This window comes from Enhydra lutris, unplaced genomic scaffold (genome assembly GCF_002288905.1).
Source record: "Enhydra lutris kenyoni isolate GAN:26980312 unplaced genomic scaffold, ASM228890v2 scaffoldscaffold88, whole genome shotgun sequence".
NCBI lineage: Eukaryota > Metazoa > Chordata > Mammalia > Carnivora > Mustelidae > Enhydra > Enhydra lutris.
The window spans coordinates 3,200,606-3,218,269 of NW_019154172.1; the positions used below are offsets into that span (position 1 = coordinate 3,200,606).

Below are 17,664 nucleotides of genomic sequence, written 5' to 3' on the forward strand. Positions count from 1 at the left end.
CTAGTGGATGTGATATGCAGCCCAATTTGTCTTTTCTTTATAGGAGATGTCCTAGCATGCCTCTGACTCCTGGATCCCCCAAACTACTGCCGGAGGAGTTCCCTACAATCTTCATAGAGTCTATACAGCATCCTCTTGCGTGACTGTGTCTTACCAAGCCATCCAGGGGCTAGCCCCCTCTTGCTCATGCTCTCCCATCAGCACAATATCATTGATGTGGTGGATCAGTGTGGTGTTCGCTGGGATGTCCACATGGTCTAGAGCTTTTCTGAATATACCATGACATAGATTGGGAGAGTTGGTATAGCCTGGGGACAAACCTAAATGAATGTTGTTCAGTCCCTGTGAATGCTGTTTCTGGTCCTTTTCCTGATTGGGTTACAGAAGAATGCATATGTCACATTCATGCCACATGTCATGTACTTGAAGCCATATTTATCTGCTTTAGCAAGAGACCACGTCCAGTGGGGCAGCTGCAATCAGGGCTTGAGCTGAGCTGGCTGTAGTCATCGTCGTTCTCCAGGATGCATCTGTTTTCTGCATGAACCAGACTGGCGAATTAAACAGGTATGATAGAGACTGCTATCCCTTGCGATCCTTAAGGGTGGTGCTGATTTCTGTCTTCTCTCCAAAAAATATATATATATTATATATATAATATATATAAAATATATATTGTTGCATAATATATAATTAATAATATTATTAATAATTATTAATATATAATATATAAGTCATATATTATTTATTTATATATATTTATTATATATTATATGTAATAATATATAATAAATAATAATAAATATATTTGATAATAATTAATATATAATATATAATTATAATATATATTACTTATATATATATAAAATTTACTTATCTCCCATGCTTATATATATAAGTAATATATATATAAAATTTATCTCCCATTTTATATATATAATATGTATATATAATATATATTTTAAAATTAATTTCCCCCTTTTAAAAATAGATTATTTATTGATTTGTCAGACAGAGAAAGCACAAGCAGGGGGAGCGGCAGAGGGAGATCGAGAAGCAGGTTTCATGTGGGGCAGGGAACCTGACATGCGGCTTGATTCCAACCCTGAGATCATGACCTGAGCCAAAGGCAGCCGCCTAACCAACTGAGCCACCCAGGCGCCCATATTTTAAACTGAAGTAGCGTTGACACAATATTACATGAGTTTCAATATACCACAAAGTGATTCCACAACTCTTGATGTCTGCTATGCTCACCACAAGCGTAGCTACCATCTGTCACCATACAACACCACTATTACAGTACCACTGATTGTATTCTCTATGCTGTCCCTTTCATCCCCATGACTTATTCCGTAATTGGAAGCCTAGACCATCCCCTGCCCGTCACCCTTCTTGCCCTCCCTCCAACTCTCCTCCTCTCTGGCATCCACCAGTTTGTCCTGCGGTATTGTTTTTTATTTACCATCTTGCCTTGAGAGTGGGGAGAGAGGCGCAAATTCCGAAGCTTCCCCACTGTGATAACTCTTACCACACAAGACAACAGACCCAACGTAGGGGCTTTCCGAATAGCCAAAATCAGTTCCAGTTACACCTTCAGGAATGGGGCAACAACCACCAGGTGGGGCCATGGACCCGTGGAGCTTCTTAGGATGGATTTCAGTCAGGACTCCATTTTGATGGCCCAGGAGCCCATCAGTCCAGTCCACAAAGTAGTCCATGTCCACAGTGACATTTCAGGTCTCTGAATATCAGGCTTATTTCAGACTCTATGTCCTGCTGGATACTCCCCCTCCCCTAGTTCCAGTTGCCCGAGTAAATGGCTGTTAAGTCCCTTTGGGAGAAGGGCTGGTGGAATTATTACAACATGTACTTGTCGTAGGGTCCTTCCTCCTAGGGACTCATCCACATTTTCATTCAACAGATTTCAGGTCTGCAAACAATTTAGGTGTAGGAACTGGGCAGGGGATCATGACATTTTTTTTTTAAAGATTTTATTAATTTATTTGACAGAGATCACAAGTAGGCAGAGAGGCAGGCAGAGAGAGGGGGGGAAGCAGGCTCCCTGCCGAGCAGAGAGCCCGATGCGGGGGCTCGATCCCAGGATCCTGAGACCATGACCTGAGCTGAAGGCAGAGGCCTAACCCTCTGTGCCACCCAGGCGCCACTCATCTCATCCATTTTGAAGTATGCAATTCAATAGTATTAAGCATATCCACAATGTTGTGCAGCCCAGCTCTGGAGCTTTCTCATCTTGCCATACAGAAACTCCGTACCCATTAAACAACAACTCCCCATTTCCCTCTTCCCCCAGTTCTTGGAAACCACCATTCTACTTTCTGTTTCTGTGAATCTGACTACTTTAGATACCTCATATAAGTGGAATAATATAGTATTTGTTTTTTTGTGTCTGGCTTGGTTGACTTAGCATAATGTCTTCAAGTTTCCTGTGTTGGGCTCCACACCAGGCGTGAAGCCTACTTAGAAAATAAAATAAAAATAAAATAAAATAAAATATCCTCAAGGTTCATTCATGTTGTAGTATATGACAGATTCTCTACCTTTTAAAGGCTGAATACTGTTTCATTATATGTATGTAGCACATTTGGTTTATCCATTCATCCTTTGATGGACACAAGAGTTACTTCCATCTCTGGCCTATTGTGAACAATGCTGCTGTAGACATGGGTGATCTCTTCAAGGTCTTGCTTTCAATTCTTTTGGGTCTATGCAAGGAGTGGGGTTGCTGGATCATGTGGTCATTCTCTTTTTGTTTTTTGGAGGAACTACCATATTGTTTTCCATAGTGGTTGCACGATTTTATATTCTCATCAACAGTGCCCAGAGGTTTCAGTTTCTCCAGTTTCTTCTGGTTGGAAACAGTTCTCTTTATTATTTCTCCCTTCATTTTTGCTTGCAAACTGATTCCTTTCTTAGTTTCTTTCTCTTTCAATACCTTATCATTTACAGCAAAGAAAAACATACTGGTATTATTAGCATTCTGCTTGGAAACCCCCTTAGCCACCTCCAACAAGTTTATTGGGTTCATTTTCTATTTTCCAAGTACCACAGGTGACAGTTTCATAAATGATTCCACTGCTATATTGCACGGATGACCCTTCCTTTAAGCATCCAATAACAATTTCCTCCCTGCCTATCCAGACTAATAGTCTTCTTGCTGCCTGCCCTGCTCGCCTCTGTCTGCTCCCTGGGCTCAGTGCTAATGCCATGTGTTTTAGTTATGTTTAATTATGGTAGTATCCGACTTCCGAGTACCAATTTCTGTTTCAGTATCTACTGCTGAATGACACATCACCCCAAACTTAGTGGCTTAACACAACAATTTATTCATTTCTCACAATCCCATGGATTGACGGGACAGTGGGTCTTATGGTCTTGCGTGGTGTGCTAGGTTTAGCCACTGCATGTGTGGAGGCTTGGAGGTTGGGATGATTCCATGTGGTTTCAGGGCCCCTTTCCCCAGGTGTCCTCACATCCTCAGGAATGCTCGCTCAAGCTCCACATATGCAACTGAATTTTAAGAAGCCCAGGCTTCTTCCATGCAGTGAGGGGACTGAAAGCCTTTCAGGGTCCAAACTCTGGGACCTACACAATGGCACATTCTGTTGGCCAAAGCAAGTTACAAGGCAAACCCAGATTCAAATGGTGGTTGGAGAAACAACAATGCCTCTCCGGCAGAGGAACAGTAAACTCACACTCCAAGAGAGCACGGAAGGAGGGTGATTCAGCAAGGACAATTACGTAAGGGTTTCCCACATTTATTTAAGTTTGAGCTGCCTGTTAGACACTGAACTAGAGACCTCAGATGGGCACGTGGCTGTAAGTGCCTTGATCTCAGAGGCGGGGTAGGGTCTGGAAAGTGAATTTGGGAGGCGTCTACAGAGACATGAGGCTTCTGGGAATTGTCCTGCCCACCTGGTTCTTGGTCGCCATGTCCCCATGTCCGTTTGGACTGTGGAATGTGGCAGGGTGGGAGTAGAGTGCCGCCCACCACAGCCTGAGCTGGGGGAAGGTTGGGGGAAGGGAAACCTTCTGTTCCCGAGGTAGGTGGCTCCAAGTCCCTCTCCCAACTTGGGCAAAGAGCACTTCGCTCGCCTTCTCCTTCCTTTCCCACCCCAACACAGCCACCAGCGCTAGGGATGACGTTAGGACAGCTGGTCAACTGCCTTGGTTTGCCACCCTCAGAAAGGAACCCAGCAAACGGAGGACTACACTGCCCTGCTCCATCGTCTTGCCCTTGTGTCTCTCAGTCCTACCAGGTGGGAAAACTGCACAAGCCACCCGATTCTACCACTACTGACTGTTCCTTCTCAGCCTTCATCTTGGGGACAGTAATTGGGCGTCATTGGAGTACCTCGTTAACCCCAGCCTGTTCACCATTATGTTACACTTTTCTGTGTTTCTCCGGAAGAAAGGGCTCTTCGCTCTCATTGTTTTAATATCTGGAAGAAGGAAAAGCAAGGGTGAGGCTGAATCTAGCATTTCTGAAAGAAGGAGGTGATTTCAGAGTTATTCCAAACCAGCGGGAAAGACAGGGGAGACCACTCCAACTTGTCCAAAGCAGGAAGCAAAGAAGAAGAGGGATTAGGAGTTTGAGATGGGGGTGCAGATCAAGATTCCAGTGCTACCCACTCTTCTAGGAGTTACTCTTCTCCAAACTGTCCTTGAGAAGAAGAAAACTGGGGGCACCTGGGTGGCTCAGTGCATTAAGCTGCTGCCTTCGGCTCAGGTCATGATCTCAGGTTCTTGGGATCGAGCCCTGCATCCCCTGCATCGGGCTCTGTGCTCAGCGGGGAGCCTGCTTCCCCCTCTCTCTCTGCCTGACTCTCTGCCTACTTGTGATCTCTCTCTCTCTGTCAAATAAATAAAATCTTAAAAAAAAAAAAAAGAAAAAGAAAACTGCCTTATGTGCCTCGTTCCTGTCGCTGTACCAACCTCTACCCTCCTGATGACTTCGGAGTAACTGGGAATCTGTATTCTTTCCAACCTTAACGCAGTTTTCCGCACATTTGTTAACTCTCCAAGATCCTATTTTTAAACTGGTTCTGCTAATTTTTGCGTTCTCGCCCTGCCTGCTTCCAAGGCCGGGGTTGGGCTGGGGCTGGGGTGAGGCACTGGCTCCATCTCTCATTTCCTGAGCTGAGCTGGGTTGTACTAATTGACCTCAAGGGTCTCAGCTGTGCTAAGTTGGGTGTTTGTTAGATCTCGTTAGGCTTGTAATTAGTGCAGAAAATCTAGGTCAGAGGCAACTGGTTGGAGTGATGGTCTCAGGGGGGCGTGAATAAAGGCGGGGGAATAGCAAACAGGTTCCTGGTTCTGTGGGTGGGGTGAGCCAGGGACGGGGACCGGTGAGACGGGTGTCATACCCACAGATGGGCAGACACAGGATCACGTGCAGAAAGGCGCTTAAACTCTTGGGTGCGTGAGTGTGCTGGCGTGTGTGTGTGTGTGTGTGTGTGTGTGTGTGTGTGTGTTGTGTTTGCTCCCGCCTTTACCCGGGTTTCTTTCCAACCTCTCCTTATATGGTGTGGCTCCAGAGCAGGCTGGGGATTGGCTGCTGTAGCTGGGAGACTGGGTGCTTGGAAGAAAGGAAGAGAAACGAACGGGCAGGGGCTGGGAGTGAGAAGGGGAGGGGGCTGGAGCCGAGCTTCGAGGGGGTGGAATAGGGCTGGGTCGGCTTGCCTATGAGGTGTAGAAAAGGGAGAGATTTGTGGGGGACTGGTTTTTGGGGAGAATGAGGTAGAATATACTGTTGACAGAGGGACTGGGAGCAGGGGTCAGCGTTCCAGGCTCAGCACCGCATGCTTTCCGAAGGCGGGAGCAGGAGTTCGTGAAACTTGTGGGGTTCTCCCCTTTTCTTCTCACCCTAAACAGCCTACAGCTCTGTGAGACAGCATGCGCAGGAACCCATCAGCTCTTCAGGTCAGCACCTGAGACGTTATCCTCCTGTTCCCCAAACCCCTACTTCACAAATGAGTGCGGAAGAACAGACCAAGTGGAGGAAAAGGTCCTTGAAATAGGAAATGGCACCGAGTTCTTCACCTGTCTCCACTCCCTACCCTGCTTCAACTCTGTGTCCTGGATTTCCTCATCTCCCCATCCTAGAGCCTCCCAAAAGATTCTCCTTTTTCCATTTCCTTTGTGTAAGAAAAGAATATAGCACAATTGATGGAAGAGGGAAGGGAAGAAAAACTACACGTCCTGAAGCAGGTCCCCCCATAATTGTGTGATAAGCAAGTTGGCTCACAGCCCCCTGCTTCATCTACCCGTTTACTCCAGAACCCTGCAACTGGGAGGGAGTGGAGGCAATATGGGAAGTGAAGGATGGGGCTGATAGAATGTGGAGAGAGAGGTCTGGGAGAGGGGAAGCTGGGCTCCCGGTGCTCTTGTCCTCCGGTCGGCCCACCTTCAGGGTCCCAGTGGGAAGGCTGGCTTGGTGCTCATCTCCCAGCTCTGGAAGACAGGAGATTTGGGGCTCCCCCTCTCTATCTCCAACCTTAGCACCGTGCCTGGTCCTGTCTCTCCTTGAAGAAGGGGCGTGGCTGCTGCCTGGAGGGTGGACTCAGCTGGCTCCCGGACTAGGACAAAGTGGCAGTGATCAACCCCAGGCCCTAGGTCTCCTAGTCCTTGCTGTCCCCAGCCTACCGCGTCATTTCCCTGAGCACAGCTACCACGGCGGCTGGTGGGCATGTGGCCCATGTGACCACTTGCTTAGTGCTAGCGGTTACTTACTGGCCAGATGGCCGGCACTTTCCTATGTCCTCTTTGCCTACCAGTCAAGAACTCTCCATTTTGCAGATGAGAAAACTGACACTCAGACAGCTGGTGCCTTGCCTGGGATCTCATGGCAAAAAAAGTCAGACTCTGAACCCAAATCTGCTTGGTTCCAAAGCTGGGCTCGTTTCGGTCCCCTGTGACTCGGTTCTGGTGCCTGGGTCTTAGTCTCCAGGGTGCCTGATCTTTCTTTTCTGCTCCCCTCACCTGTCATTCTTCTCCCAGCACCTCCCTGTGTCCTCTACCTCCTCTGGCAGCCACAGGGAATTGACTCATGGGGCTGCACTTGTCCTCACTTTGGTCTTTTTCTTATTATGTGGGAGCAACCAGGAGGAAAAAGAAGAGGGAGGGTGCTGGTAAAATAAAATTTACACAAAGATAGAGACTTCTACAAGGAAATATTTTAACCTTGATTTTCATGATTTGACGACAGGTGGGTCTCCTGACCGTGTGAGTTTAGGAGAGTGAGGCCTGTCTGGAGGATGGCAAGTCTGCAGACCCAGACTTCCTGCTACCTTAGGAGACCCTGGGGATGACATTTAGGTGGCTTTCACTCAAATTGGATACATATTCCTTGGGGAAGAGGAATATGTCTAAATTTGTTTAAAGAACCACAGCTAGATCTGGGGAAAAATCTTCAGAATTGCATGGTGCAAGAACCTCTCTTCCATAGAGACCATTGAACTTGGAGACATCTCCCATCTTGCTTACTTGGGATGTGGAAGCAACATCAGAGCAGAAGAATGGGAACTGAAGGGTCTGCACTTCACCCAGAGGATTTTCCTTTTCTCCCTCCTACTGTGTCTTCCTGAACGTCACATCAGGGCCACTTCACTGCCACTGCCAACAGGCAGTCTGTCCCAAAGTTGTCCCCCAGGTCCCCTCTTACCACAAGAGAAGTGCTAGGTCCTGGCTCTTGGAGGCGAGAGGAGATCTAGGGGAGAGGGTCAAGGGGCTAGCAAGGGCTGCGTACACTTCCAAGTGGTTTCTAACCCCTTTAGCTGATTCGTGAGCCTGTTCCCTTCTTATCAAACCCCACTCAGCTCTTGCCTTCACAACTCTTCTCTGGCCCCTGTCACTGTTGCTAACCTGATCTAAGGAACTGCAGAGGAAAGCAGCAAACTAAACAGAATGAGTGTGTGAGCTCTCGTGTTGACAAGAATGCAAGGGAGCCTGGCCAGGAAGGTGGTGGCGTGAGCGCAGAGCTGTTTTGTTGAAGTCGGGGCCTGATGAGTGTTGGGAAAGAGGTTTGAGGAAGGAGAGGGAGAGGCTACAGGAAACCCTAGCTTGGCCAAAAGAGGAACCTGGGCACACGTTTGGTTTTCCCCTCAATCCTGCCCAGCTTGCATTGCAAATCAGTTTCGTTCTTAGTGCCGTTCTTCTGTGGGGTCAGTTGCCCCTAGTTCCTCTGCACTGGGCACCCCTCACGGAAGGATCACACCATCCCAACTGTCCAACACTGGTTCTTTGAGTTGGTGTTGGGGAAAGGTGTGGGAAATGATGACCCCAGGCAGACAAGATATCCAGGCTGCTTGGTCTCAGATGATATGAACAAGGAGCTGGTATGTCTGGTGGTGGGGGGGGGGTCCCCACAAATCCTACTCAGGGCTGGGACAGGTGTCACTTCTGTGTGTGCAGTTGGCAATGGCTTCCACATCCCCAGGGCTAGAGCTGGACAGCTGAAATTTCACCCTCGGATTGACAACCTGGAATGGGACACAAGAGAAAAAGCCTCCCCTGCCAAACTTAGTTTATACTTGTCCTTGGGAGCAGCAGAACGTTCCCTGCTGTGTCTCAGAGGGGTGGTGTGTGTAAATGGCCTGACTATGCCTTTATTCCACCCCTCCCTCTTCATCTAGGTAAAAGCTTCTTAATACTAATGCAGGGGTCACCTCCTCAAATCTGAGGCAACTGAGGTGTCAGAGAAAACAGCCATGGGTAAGGAAGGAAAGGAAGGTGGCAGGAAGGTTGGGCAGCAGCAAGAGCAACGAGTTTTGTGTGTTTGTTTTTTTTTCCTTTTTTTGACTGAGGTAAATAAAAAAGCTTTATCCTGCGCAACACCTGGAGATAAGAGTCTGTGTACCCCACGCCCCCAAGTCCCAGCCGCCGACCCCTTCCTTCACATCAGGCTCTTCCGGTACTGACTGTGCTGAGGGGCGGGTCTGAGGTGGGAGTCGGGGGTCTGCAGGTCCATCTGTCTATACAGGTCCCTCAGCTCCCTGACTTCCTGTAGCACCCGCTTCGCCTGGCTCCAGTTTGACGACGCCTCTCCCAGCAGCCGCTCTGTCTCCAGCAGCAGCTGCTCTGACTCGGAATCCGGAGACCGAGGGGGGTCCTTGGCCTTTCGCTTCCCATCGCCCAGTCCCTGAACCTCTGCCAGCAGCTCCTGAGTCTTCTCCAGTTTCCTCGCTACCAGGTCCTGGATCCGGGACAGCTGGCCCGGGTGTGGGGGAAGGAGCGATGGGGGGTCTTCGGGCCGCAGCTGGAGGGTGCGGGCTGGGGCAGGGTCCCGCTGGGACAGGATCTCCTCCAGGGAGGCACAGCGGCCTTTCTCTGTGGTGGTCAACTTCTTTGGGGCCTGTGGGGTGTACGTGGCCCCTTTGTCTGGCTTTTCCCAAGATCGGGGAAGGCCGCTGGCTCGGTCCGAGGAGGGCTGGATACGGTCTGAGTCTGCTCTCCGCCGGCCGCCTGCCAGCTGGGCCACGGACTTGTCCAGGTCCACCCGGAAGCTCTCGGCACAAGAGTTTGGCTCCTCGGGGGAGGGGTCTTCCTCCTGGATCAGGTCCAAGGTCAGCATCCCATCCGAGGTAGAGGTGGAAGCCTAGAGAGAGAGGGAGAAGGGAGGTGTGAAGGCGGGGAACAGCCATCAGGAGGCGGTTCAGGAGGGACTATCTGAAAGACAGAGGCAAACTGGTCCTTTTCCTCCTCAAGGTGCCTTCCCTAAATGAGAAGCACCCCATCCTGATGGAGCCCTTGGACTTTCTTACTGTTTCTTATTCCTTTGATAGTGATCGGAACTTCTCATTTTCCTGTGATTTACAGGAACTTCTCCTGCCCGTTTCCCATATTCTCCGTTTTACTATAAACTTCCCAGAGAGCACCTTTTCCCCTCTGTCTTGCGGACTCTACACATCAAACTGGGTTGGACACACACAGGAGCGTCCACACACATACACTGTCCTTTTCCATCTGTGTCCTCGAACTGCCTCTGCCCTTTAAAGCTCAGCAGCCCCTGCCTTCAAGTCAAACTTGTTCTAGTTCCAGAATACTATAGTAAAAAATAACGCAGGCATTATTCAGCACCTCATATATACTGATATACATGTTGTTTCAATTATTCATTCCTCCTAGCAGCCCCTCAGGGTAGGCATGGTGACTGCCCCCCTATCCTGAAGACTGGTGGCTTCAGGGAGTCACACAGAGAGAGTAAATCACAAACCTAGGTTCCCACCTGGTTCTGTGCGATTAAAAATTCCGAGTTCTTTCTAGTACCCCCGACTGCCTCTCTCCCTAGAGACTGAGAGCGGGGACAGTGACAGGAAGCAGCACTCTGCAAGTTCCAGGCATTCACAGTGAGCCTCGAGGTGACTACATGACCCAGTGCTGCTTCCTGTCAGGCAGACCACGGTCTCATAGCTTCTACTCCATGGTACAGGGTTCACCTCTTCTGTGTTCACTTTCCTTGAGGTAGATCCCATTTTCCACAAAGAATGATCAATTTATTGAGGGCAAGGACTTTAGAACTCATAGTAGGTGCTAACTAAGTATTTTTGATTTGGAGGAATCAGGCAGGGGGACGGGGTGAAGGGACTCCCCTGGTCTTTGACCTTGGTACCACAGATGCCTCTGGTGGGCTGGACAGTCTTGTCTGAGACGGACTGACATGGAGTCGGCCCTTCAATGAGTTTTTATTTTCTTACAGTCTTACGTACCACGGCCATCAGGTGTCCCCGAGTCGGGGGGCGGCGGGAGTGTTGGATTTTTGCCCTGTCTCGAGTGGGGTGGGCGAGATAGCTGTCCTCCTCAACGGTGACCTGAGGAGATGCATTGTGAGTCTTGGGTGCTCTTCAGAGACTGTCCTACCCCTGCAGCCCCTGTGGCCTGAACATGCCTGGACCAGGAAATGAACCCACCCCATTAACTGCTTCTGAGAAAATCCAAGGGCAAGGCCTCTACTGTATGTGTGGGGGCTCCAGGGCTGGCCCCCGGCCTCAAAAAGCACGGAAAGAGGAGTTAGCAGAGAGACTCAGAAGGTGGGAGAATGGGGTTGGCAGAGGGAGCTAAAGAAGTCTAGCTCTGGCAGCTAGCAAGTTAAGAGTGGTCCACCCCAAAAGCTGACCCTTTAAGTGAGTCACGGTCATTGCCTCTGCCCTGGTGTTCCTCCCCTCCAGATGAGCCCCCCTGACCTCATCCAAGATGCGGTTCTTGGCTCGCGTGATGGCTGAGTTGAGGGCACTGATCCAGGATTCCTTCTCTTCTGGACTCACGGCCAGGAAGATCAGGTTGGGAGCCTGTGAGGGGAAGATTCTTGGTTCAGCCAGCGTTTTAGGGTTGGTGCCTCACTATGACAGTGAAGAAATAAGGAATTAGACCCAGTTCTTAGGAGAGAGATTCTGCTTCTATTGTCACCCCTAACCTAAGGAAACCAGCCTCTATTCCTAAAATATGCCACAGCTTAGAGGTTGTTTTAGAAATGACCAAGGAAGAGCTAGGAAGGGTAATGGATATTACCTTGTCATTGGGGATAATTATAGGACATTTGATAAATAATAAAGGACAGGTACTAAACTAAAGATCTTTAAATGCTTGAGTAAACAGAAAGTTACAGGAACTTCCCTGAGTCCCCTCAGACAGAGAAAGTCGATTCAGAACTTCACCTATCAGGGTACAGGGAAAACTAATTTTCTTCCAAGGGATGTCTGATGTTCGTGTGCTTGTTGTGTGTGAGAGAGAGACAGAGAGAGAGAGAGAGAGAGAGAGATGATCTCTGTGGTTGGACAGTTCAAAGGCTGGCGTGCCTGGAGAATGGGAAACGGCCATGATATTCTCGGGTTAAGTAACAAAAGCTGGCAGGAGGGCAAGCCCAGGGCCTCTGAGCCGAGAGTGGCGGGAGAGAACCTGAAGGGCTGAGGTGTTCTGCGTTCCCTGGGGGCCCAGGAGGCAGGCGCGACATACCGTGTTGCCAGGCTGTTTGGAGTGGGCAAGAGTAAACTTGCTATGGTTTTTCTTGCTCCTGCTCTTGGATTTCCGGAGCTCTTCACACTTCTCGTAGTCGCTCAGGTCAAACACCTCTTGAATATTTTTCTCATCTTTTACCTGGGGGAGGGTCAGAGGGGAGGTGCTGAGGATAAAACGACCTCATGCCTTTCCTCAGACTGTTCATTTAGACAGGTCCTGGGAAGCAGGATAACCTAATGGGGCGGGGGGGACAGGGTAGGAGAGCTGTCTGACCCAAGGCCCACACAGGTCCAACAGTGGGCACGGTCCTGGGGGAGCCCTCAAGCCCTGACTCTTCAGGTGGGTTTCCATGCAAAGCCCTTAACCCCACTCTCTTCAGCTAAGCTGTTTCCAGAGCCCCAGGATGTCTCTCTTCACTCTGTCTCCCATTATGTCCTTCAAAAGACATGGCTTACGTAGAGGCTAACAGGTTAATCCTACCATCCTGAAGAAACCAAGACCAGGATGGCTGTTGATCGCCCCAAGGGAGAAGATAAATTATGCAGGGTCAGCATCATGGGGTGTCTTGAGGCAAAGGCTACCTCTAGTCTCCCCCATCTTATTAAACGTTTACATTGTCGCTTTTTTTTTTTAAGATTTTAATATTTTTTAAAGTAATCTCTACACCCAACCTGGGGCTTGAACTCAGAACCCCAGATCATAAGGCGCACACTCCCCTGACTGAGTCAGCCAGGTTTTCTTCCCTGACCTTACTCCTTCCTCAAATACATACTATTCTAAAGAGTCATCAACCTCCTTCATTTCAGAAGCTTCAGAGCCATAGAAACAACAGTCCCCTGTGTTATTTGTTCACACAAGCCAAAAAATACACCTGCAGTTTGCCCTCCGAGCTACTGAGAAAACTTGCAGGCTTCAAGAGCCGTTTAAGTCATCCACCTCTCTCTGGACAAAGATACACTCAGCTTGTCCCCGGAGGAGGAAATTTCAGACTCGTATTCTGCTCCTTCTTTCCATGGTTCCAGTTTGAGAGCCTAAGCATCTTCTTGCCAGGAAGTTCTCCTCTGTGTCTACACGGAGCCCTCCCTGCTTATGGCACCTCTCTGGCACCCTTCCCACCTTTAGCCAGCATTTGGCCCTTCACTCTCTCGCCCAGTGTCTCAACAGAGACCACACTTCTCTCTACATCCTCTGACCCCACCAGCCTCTGCGGAGAGCCACAAAGCAAATGCCAATAATATTTCTGCCAACGTCTGTCTGAAACCTCTCTGTCGTTTCTCCTCTCTGCTAAGGTGTTCCCCTGAAGTCCTGGGGCTCTGAAGCTGTGGCTTATGGACTATTCTGGCTTGCAAGAGGAGAGGGACTTAGTCACCGTCTCAGACCAGCAGACTGGGATTGGAAAGCGCTTTCACCCTCTGCCATTTGAGCCTGGGAATGAGCTGTTTTTGATTTCCTGGGATGAGAGATGAAAAGCACCAGTGCTTGTCCCACTAAGCAAACTGGGGCGCCTGGGTGGCTCAGTGGGTTAAGCCTTTGCCTCCGGCTCAGGTCATGATCTCAGGGTCCTGGGATTGAGCCCTGCATAGGGCTCTCTGCTCAGCAGGGAGCCTGCTTCCCCCTCTCTCTCTCTGCCTGCCTCTCTGCCTACTTGCTATCTCTGTCAAATAAATAAACAAAATCCTTAAAAAAAAAAAAAGACTAAACAAACAGATAAAAGCAGTTTCATACCTCTCCTGGAAGACACCTACCCTCCCCCTGAGCTGTGCGCAGGCAGAGGAACTTCATCTACTCTCCTAGTCCTCAGCAGCCTTGAAGTGGGGGAGTGGTTCTCTCTTCCACTCCCCGGCCAGTCTCTGGTCTTGCCCCTGCCTGTCCTTGGGACTTGGACTTGCCATTGGAGCCAGGGAGCTGACACAGAGGAGGAGGGCTCATCCCACAGCCTCTCTGGGGTCAATGGCAGCCTATACCTCGGCCTGGCGAGCTTCCTCCATGGCTCTCCCCTTTCCAGGGCTCCCCGGCTTTGGGCTGGTAAGTGACCCAGAGGCCCGGGAGGATTGTGCATGGCAGTGGAGAAGATGTCAACAAGGGGTGTCTGAGAACAATTCCCATAAACGTGGGGCAGGGAGGGAGGATGGTGCCTCAGACCCCTTGTCCTTCTTCCTCAGACGTGAGATTATCAGCAGCATCCAGAACTCTTAGAGAGGAAAGTGCTGGGTGTGTGTATGGAGCCACGGGACAGAGTTACTTGTTCTGTTTTTCTTACAGGAAGGGAAGGGAGAAGGGAAGGGAAGGGAGGGGGGATATTCTGTCCTGGACACAGCTGACGAGGAACCCCAGGAAGGAGACTGACAGAGTTAGGCCCTGATAGGGCAGCGGTAGGAGAAGGGGCAAGACAAACAGCAGGACAAGGAGATTACTGTTCCCACCGAAGACGGACAACTCTGAGACCCTTGTCCTTTCCTCTACCAAACACCCTAAGTCTCATTTACTAATCTTCCAAAGCTAACCCTTCCTTTCCCCTGGGCCCACAGAAAGGGATTTTCCCTTGCCAAAAAAGATACCCTGAACCCAGTTTCCTCTACCAGGAGATCTCCCCAAGATCTAGTTTCTGTTCCTATACATCAACCCCATGATCATAAGATGCCCTTTGACTGAGGAAAGTGATTCATAACAACCATACAGAAGGATTTCTTTGATGGGGCTGGTGGTGGGAGACCCTGCCTTTATGAGAAGTAACAAAAAAGACTATTGAAATTTCAAGGGGACAGAGTTAGGAATATTCTTGTGTTAACACCTAAATTACAAACATTACACTTTCCATTTAAAAAGAAATCTTGAATCTTAATAGATTCTGCTCTGGAGCTTGTGGGAAGTGGACAGAATAGAGCCTAGAGTACTCTGTCTGCTTCACCCTAAGTCCAGGCCCACCGTGGCATGGAAATGCGCTCCAAAGAAGAGGAGTAATGGTAGGCTTGTTCCCACTTCTTCTTCTTCCTCAGCAGGGGGCAATGGGCCCCATGATGGGTCAGATGTTCCTGACTCACAGGACACCAAGCCTTGGAGGCTGAGGTCATTCCATCCTTCCCCCGTCTCTGTACTCCTTCCTCCACAAACAGGGAGCAAGCACGCTCTTTTGCTTCCAGACTCTGTTCTTCAGACAAACACAAACAAGAAAAGAGGTCTTGTTCCTTCTCCCCTTTCACTGTTCTCATGGTTCCCCTCTGACGTGTGGGAAGTTCTCCCTGATTGCTCACCAGAGTTTCCTGCCATTATGAAGTTCGGGGAAGACAAGAGATACACTTTGACACTTGCTCATTATTATTTTTTAAACTGGAAAGCCAGCAAATTGTGGAAAAACCTTCTATAGGATTTGGGATGGGGTGGAAGTGGCCATTAAAAAGAAATCCTACTATCAAACCTTCTCTCACTGCCCGCCATCACCAAGTTCCCAGCTTAGCCTAAACTGTCAGGTCGAAACACCCAGAAGAGGGATCGCTTGGGCCTGGGCACAGCTCAGCTCTCCCCTACTGGGCTAGGTACACGTTGTATTCAGATGAATACTTTTTCTCTAGGACTGCGCATGTGTCTGTTTCAATACCATAAAAGGATTTATTTACCTAAATATAGTCTACTGCAGAAAGCAGAAGAGGTTAGAAATCAGGGTGGACTTCCCAGTTAGGCCCAGGGCGGGGGGAGTGGGTTGGGTGGGACACAGGATTGGGGGAGGAAGGGCCACCCAACCAGGGGAGCACAGCACAGTCTCAGAAGTAGGGACTGGAATGACTTCCAACTCCTGGAGGGCAATGTCAGTTTCTCAGGTGTTACTGATCTCAAGAAATAGAGATAAAAGGGACAAGAGTGTGGATTCAGTGAGCTAGGCTCAGGTTCTGAATGTGGACTGTGGTTTTCATTTTAACTACCCAGGGACAGACAGGGGTTCCTGACTCCATTTGTCTGCTTTCTGATACAAATGGGGGGAAGTTAGGAAGAGAGTGGAGAATGAGTTTCCTGCTGCTGCCTTTTTTTTTTTTTAATGGAGTGGGAAGTATACTGGTTAGGAATGTTGGCTTCAACAGAAATTACCCCTCACAGATACTCTGCCTGAGGTCATATGAGACTGACCCAGGGTTGCGCACGTGTTCTCTGTGACTGGGGCAGCTGCCCTTGTGATATGACCTGCATATGCCTTTTCAGCAGCCAGGGCAAAGGAAAAAAAAAAAAATCCCACCTTCAGCTAGCTGCTAGGATAGGGTAGGGGGCAGCAGGGGACACTTCGAACTTTGGGACCCCTTGGGAGGGAGGTTATCGTCCTTGTCGGAGAGGTGTTTGCAAAGCAAAATCATTAAGTTAAGATGCACGCTCAACTTTCAAATTCTTACTCGGGGCTTCTGGAGAAAGGGTAACCTTTCTCTGCAGATCTGACAGGGTAGAGACCAACCGAACTGCTGAACTTGCTTCTGGAACAAAATAGGGGGCGAGGGAAGGAGGAGACAGAGGTAGGGGAGTCTCCTGTCGGGGGACAAAACGGGGGAATATGAGGAAACGGGGACAGAGGAGGCAAAGGGCACCTACCTCCTTGTCAGAGACGTACAGCTGGTCCCCCTTCAGCACCACATAACGGTTTTTCCAGATCTCCCTGAAAATCCCTTTCCCGCAGAATTTCCGGACCCAGCCGACCTTCTCAGGCGGTGCGGACGGATGGTTGCCATCCTGAAACCCCTGGCCCAGGGCAAGAGCAAAACCTTCCGGTTAGGAGGCTGTCGCCTTCTCCCCGTCTCACTCCGGCCCTCACGACCCCCCTCGGCTCCCCTGTCCCCGGCTTTCCCGTGACCGCCCCCCCCAAGCCCCCAGAGGCTGGACTCAGGGCGCCCCGCGTTCGCTCCCCACTTCTCGGAAGGTTTTCACACTGGGCAACTCTCCCCCCCCCCCCCGCCCCCCAGCTTCCCCCACATAAACAACTCCAAGTGCGAGAGGAGGGGGCGCCGGGGCCCGGCCTGGGCGGAGGGTGGCCTCCGGCTGGCCGCCAGGTCCCCCGCCCCCTCCCGCAGCCTCGGTCCCCGCCGCGCCGGGATGAACGGCATTTTATTTTATTTCTCATTGTCTCGGGGCCGCAGCCGCGCGCACGCAGGCGGCGGCCGGGCCCAGGGGAGGAGGCGCGGGGGGGCGGGCGCAAAGTGAGCCAAGTCCAAGCCCCCGACCCAAGTCCGCACACAAAAGCCCCCCCGGCGCGGCGCCGGGGCCGCGGGGCCGGGGTCCTGGGAGCGGCGGTCGGCGGGCGCACTCACCCTCTTGGCGGAATTGTTCTTCTTCATCATTCCGGGTGGGCGCGGGCGCGGGGGAAAGGGGCCGGCTGGCGGAGCTGCCCCCCCGCCGCCGCCGCCGCCGCCGCCGCCGCCGCCGCCGCTCCTCCCTCCCTCTCCCGGACTCTCCCCTTCTTTGTAGCTCCGGTTACACTAAAGGCCGGCCTCCCTCGCACTCGCACACACGCACGCCCGCTCCCCGCCCCTCGGCGCCCTCCATCCCGGCGCCCACGCGGCCCGGGCCCCCGCGCGCCCCCGCCGCCAGCTCCCCGGCCCGCGCCCCGCGGTTCCATCCGCGGGCCCGCTGACGTTGCGAGTTCAGAATAAAGGGCGAATCGCGGAGCCGGAGATGGTGCGCTCCCCCACCCCCCTCCTTTGTTTCTGACTCGCCGAG

The 17,664-nt window shown here is 50.8% G+C and overlaps 1 protein-coding gene across 1 annotated transcript; it reads right to left on the reverse strand.

Annotated features, from left to right (window-relative positions):
* Positions 1-8,821: 8,821 nt before the first annotated feature.
* On the reverse strand, positions 8,822-17,626 carry LOC111162069 (pleckstrin homology domain containing O1). The gene is made up of 6 exons (XM_022526265.1): positions 17,256-17,626; positions 16,543-16,689; positions 11,971-12,111; positions 11,202-11,306; positions 10,728-10,829; positions 8,822-9,616 (listed from the first exon to the last, which is right to left on the reverse strand). The coding sequence occupies exons 1-6, from the start codon at positions 17,283-17,285 to the stop codon at positions 8,915-8,917; spliced, it is 1,227 nt and encodes a 408-aa protein (XP_022381973.1). The 5' UTR covers positions 17,286-17,626; the 3' UTR covers positions 8,822-8,914.
* Between the last annotated feature and the right edge of the window lie 38 nt (positions 17,627-17,664).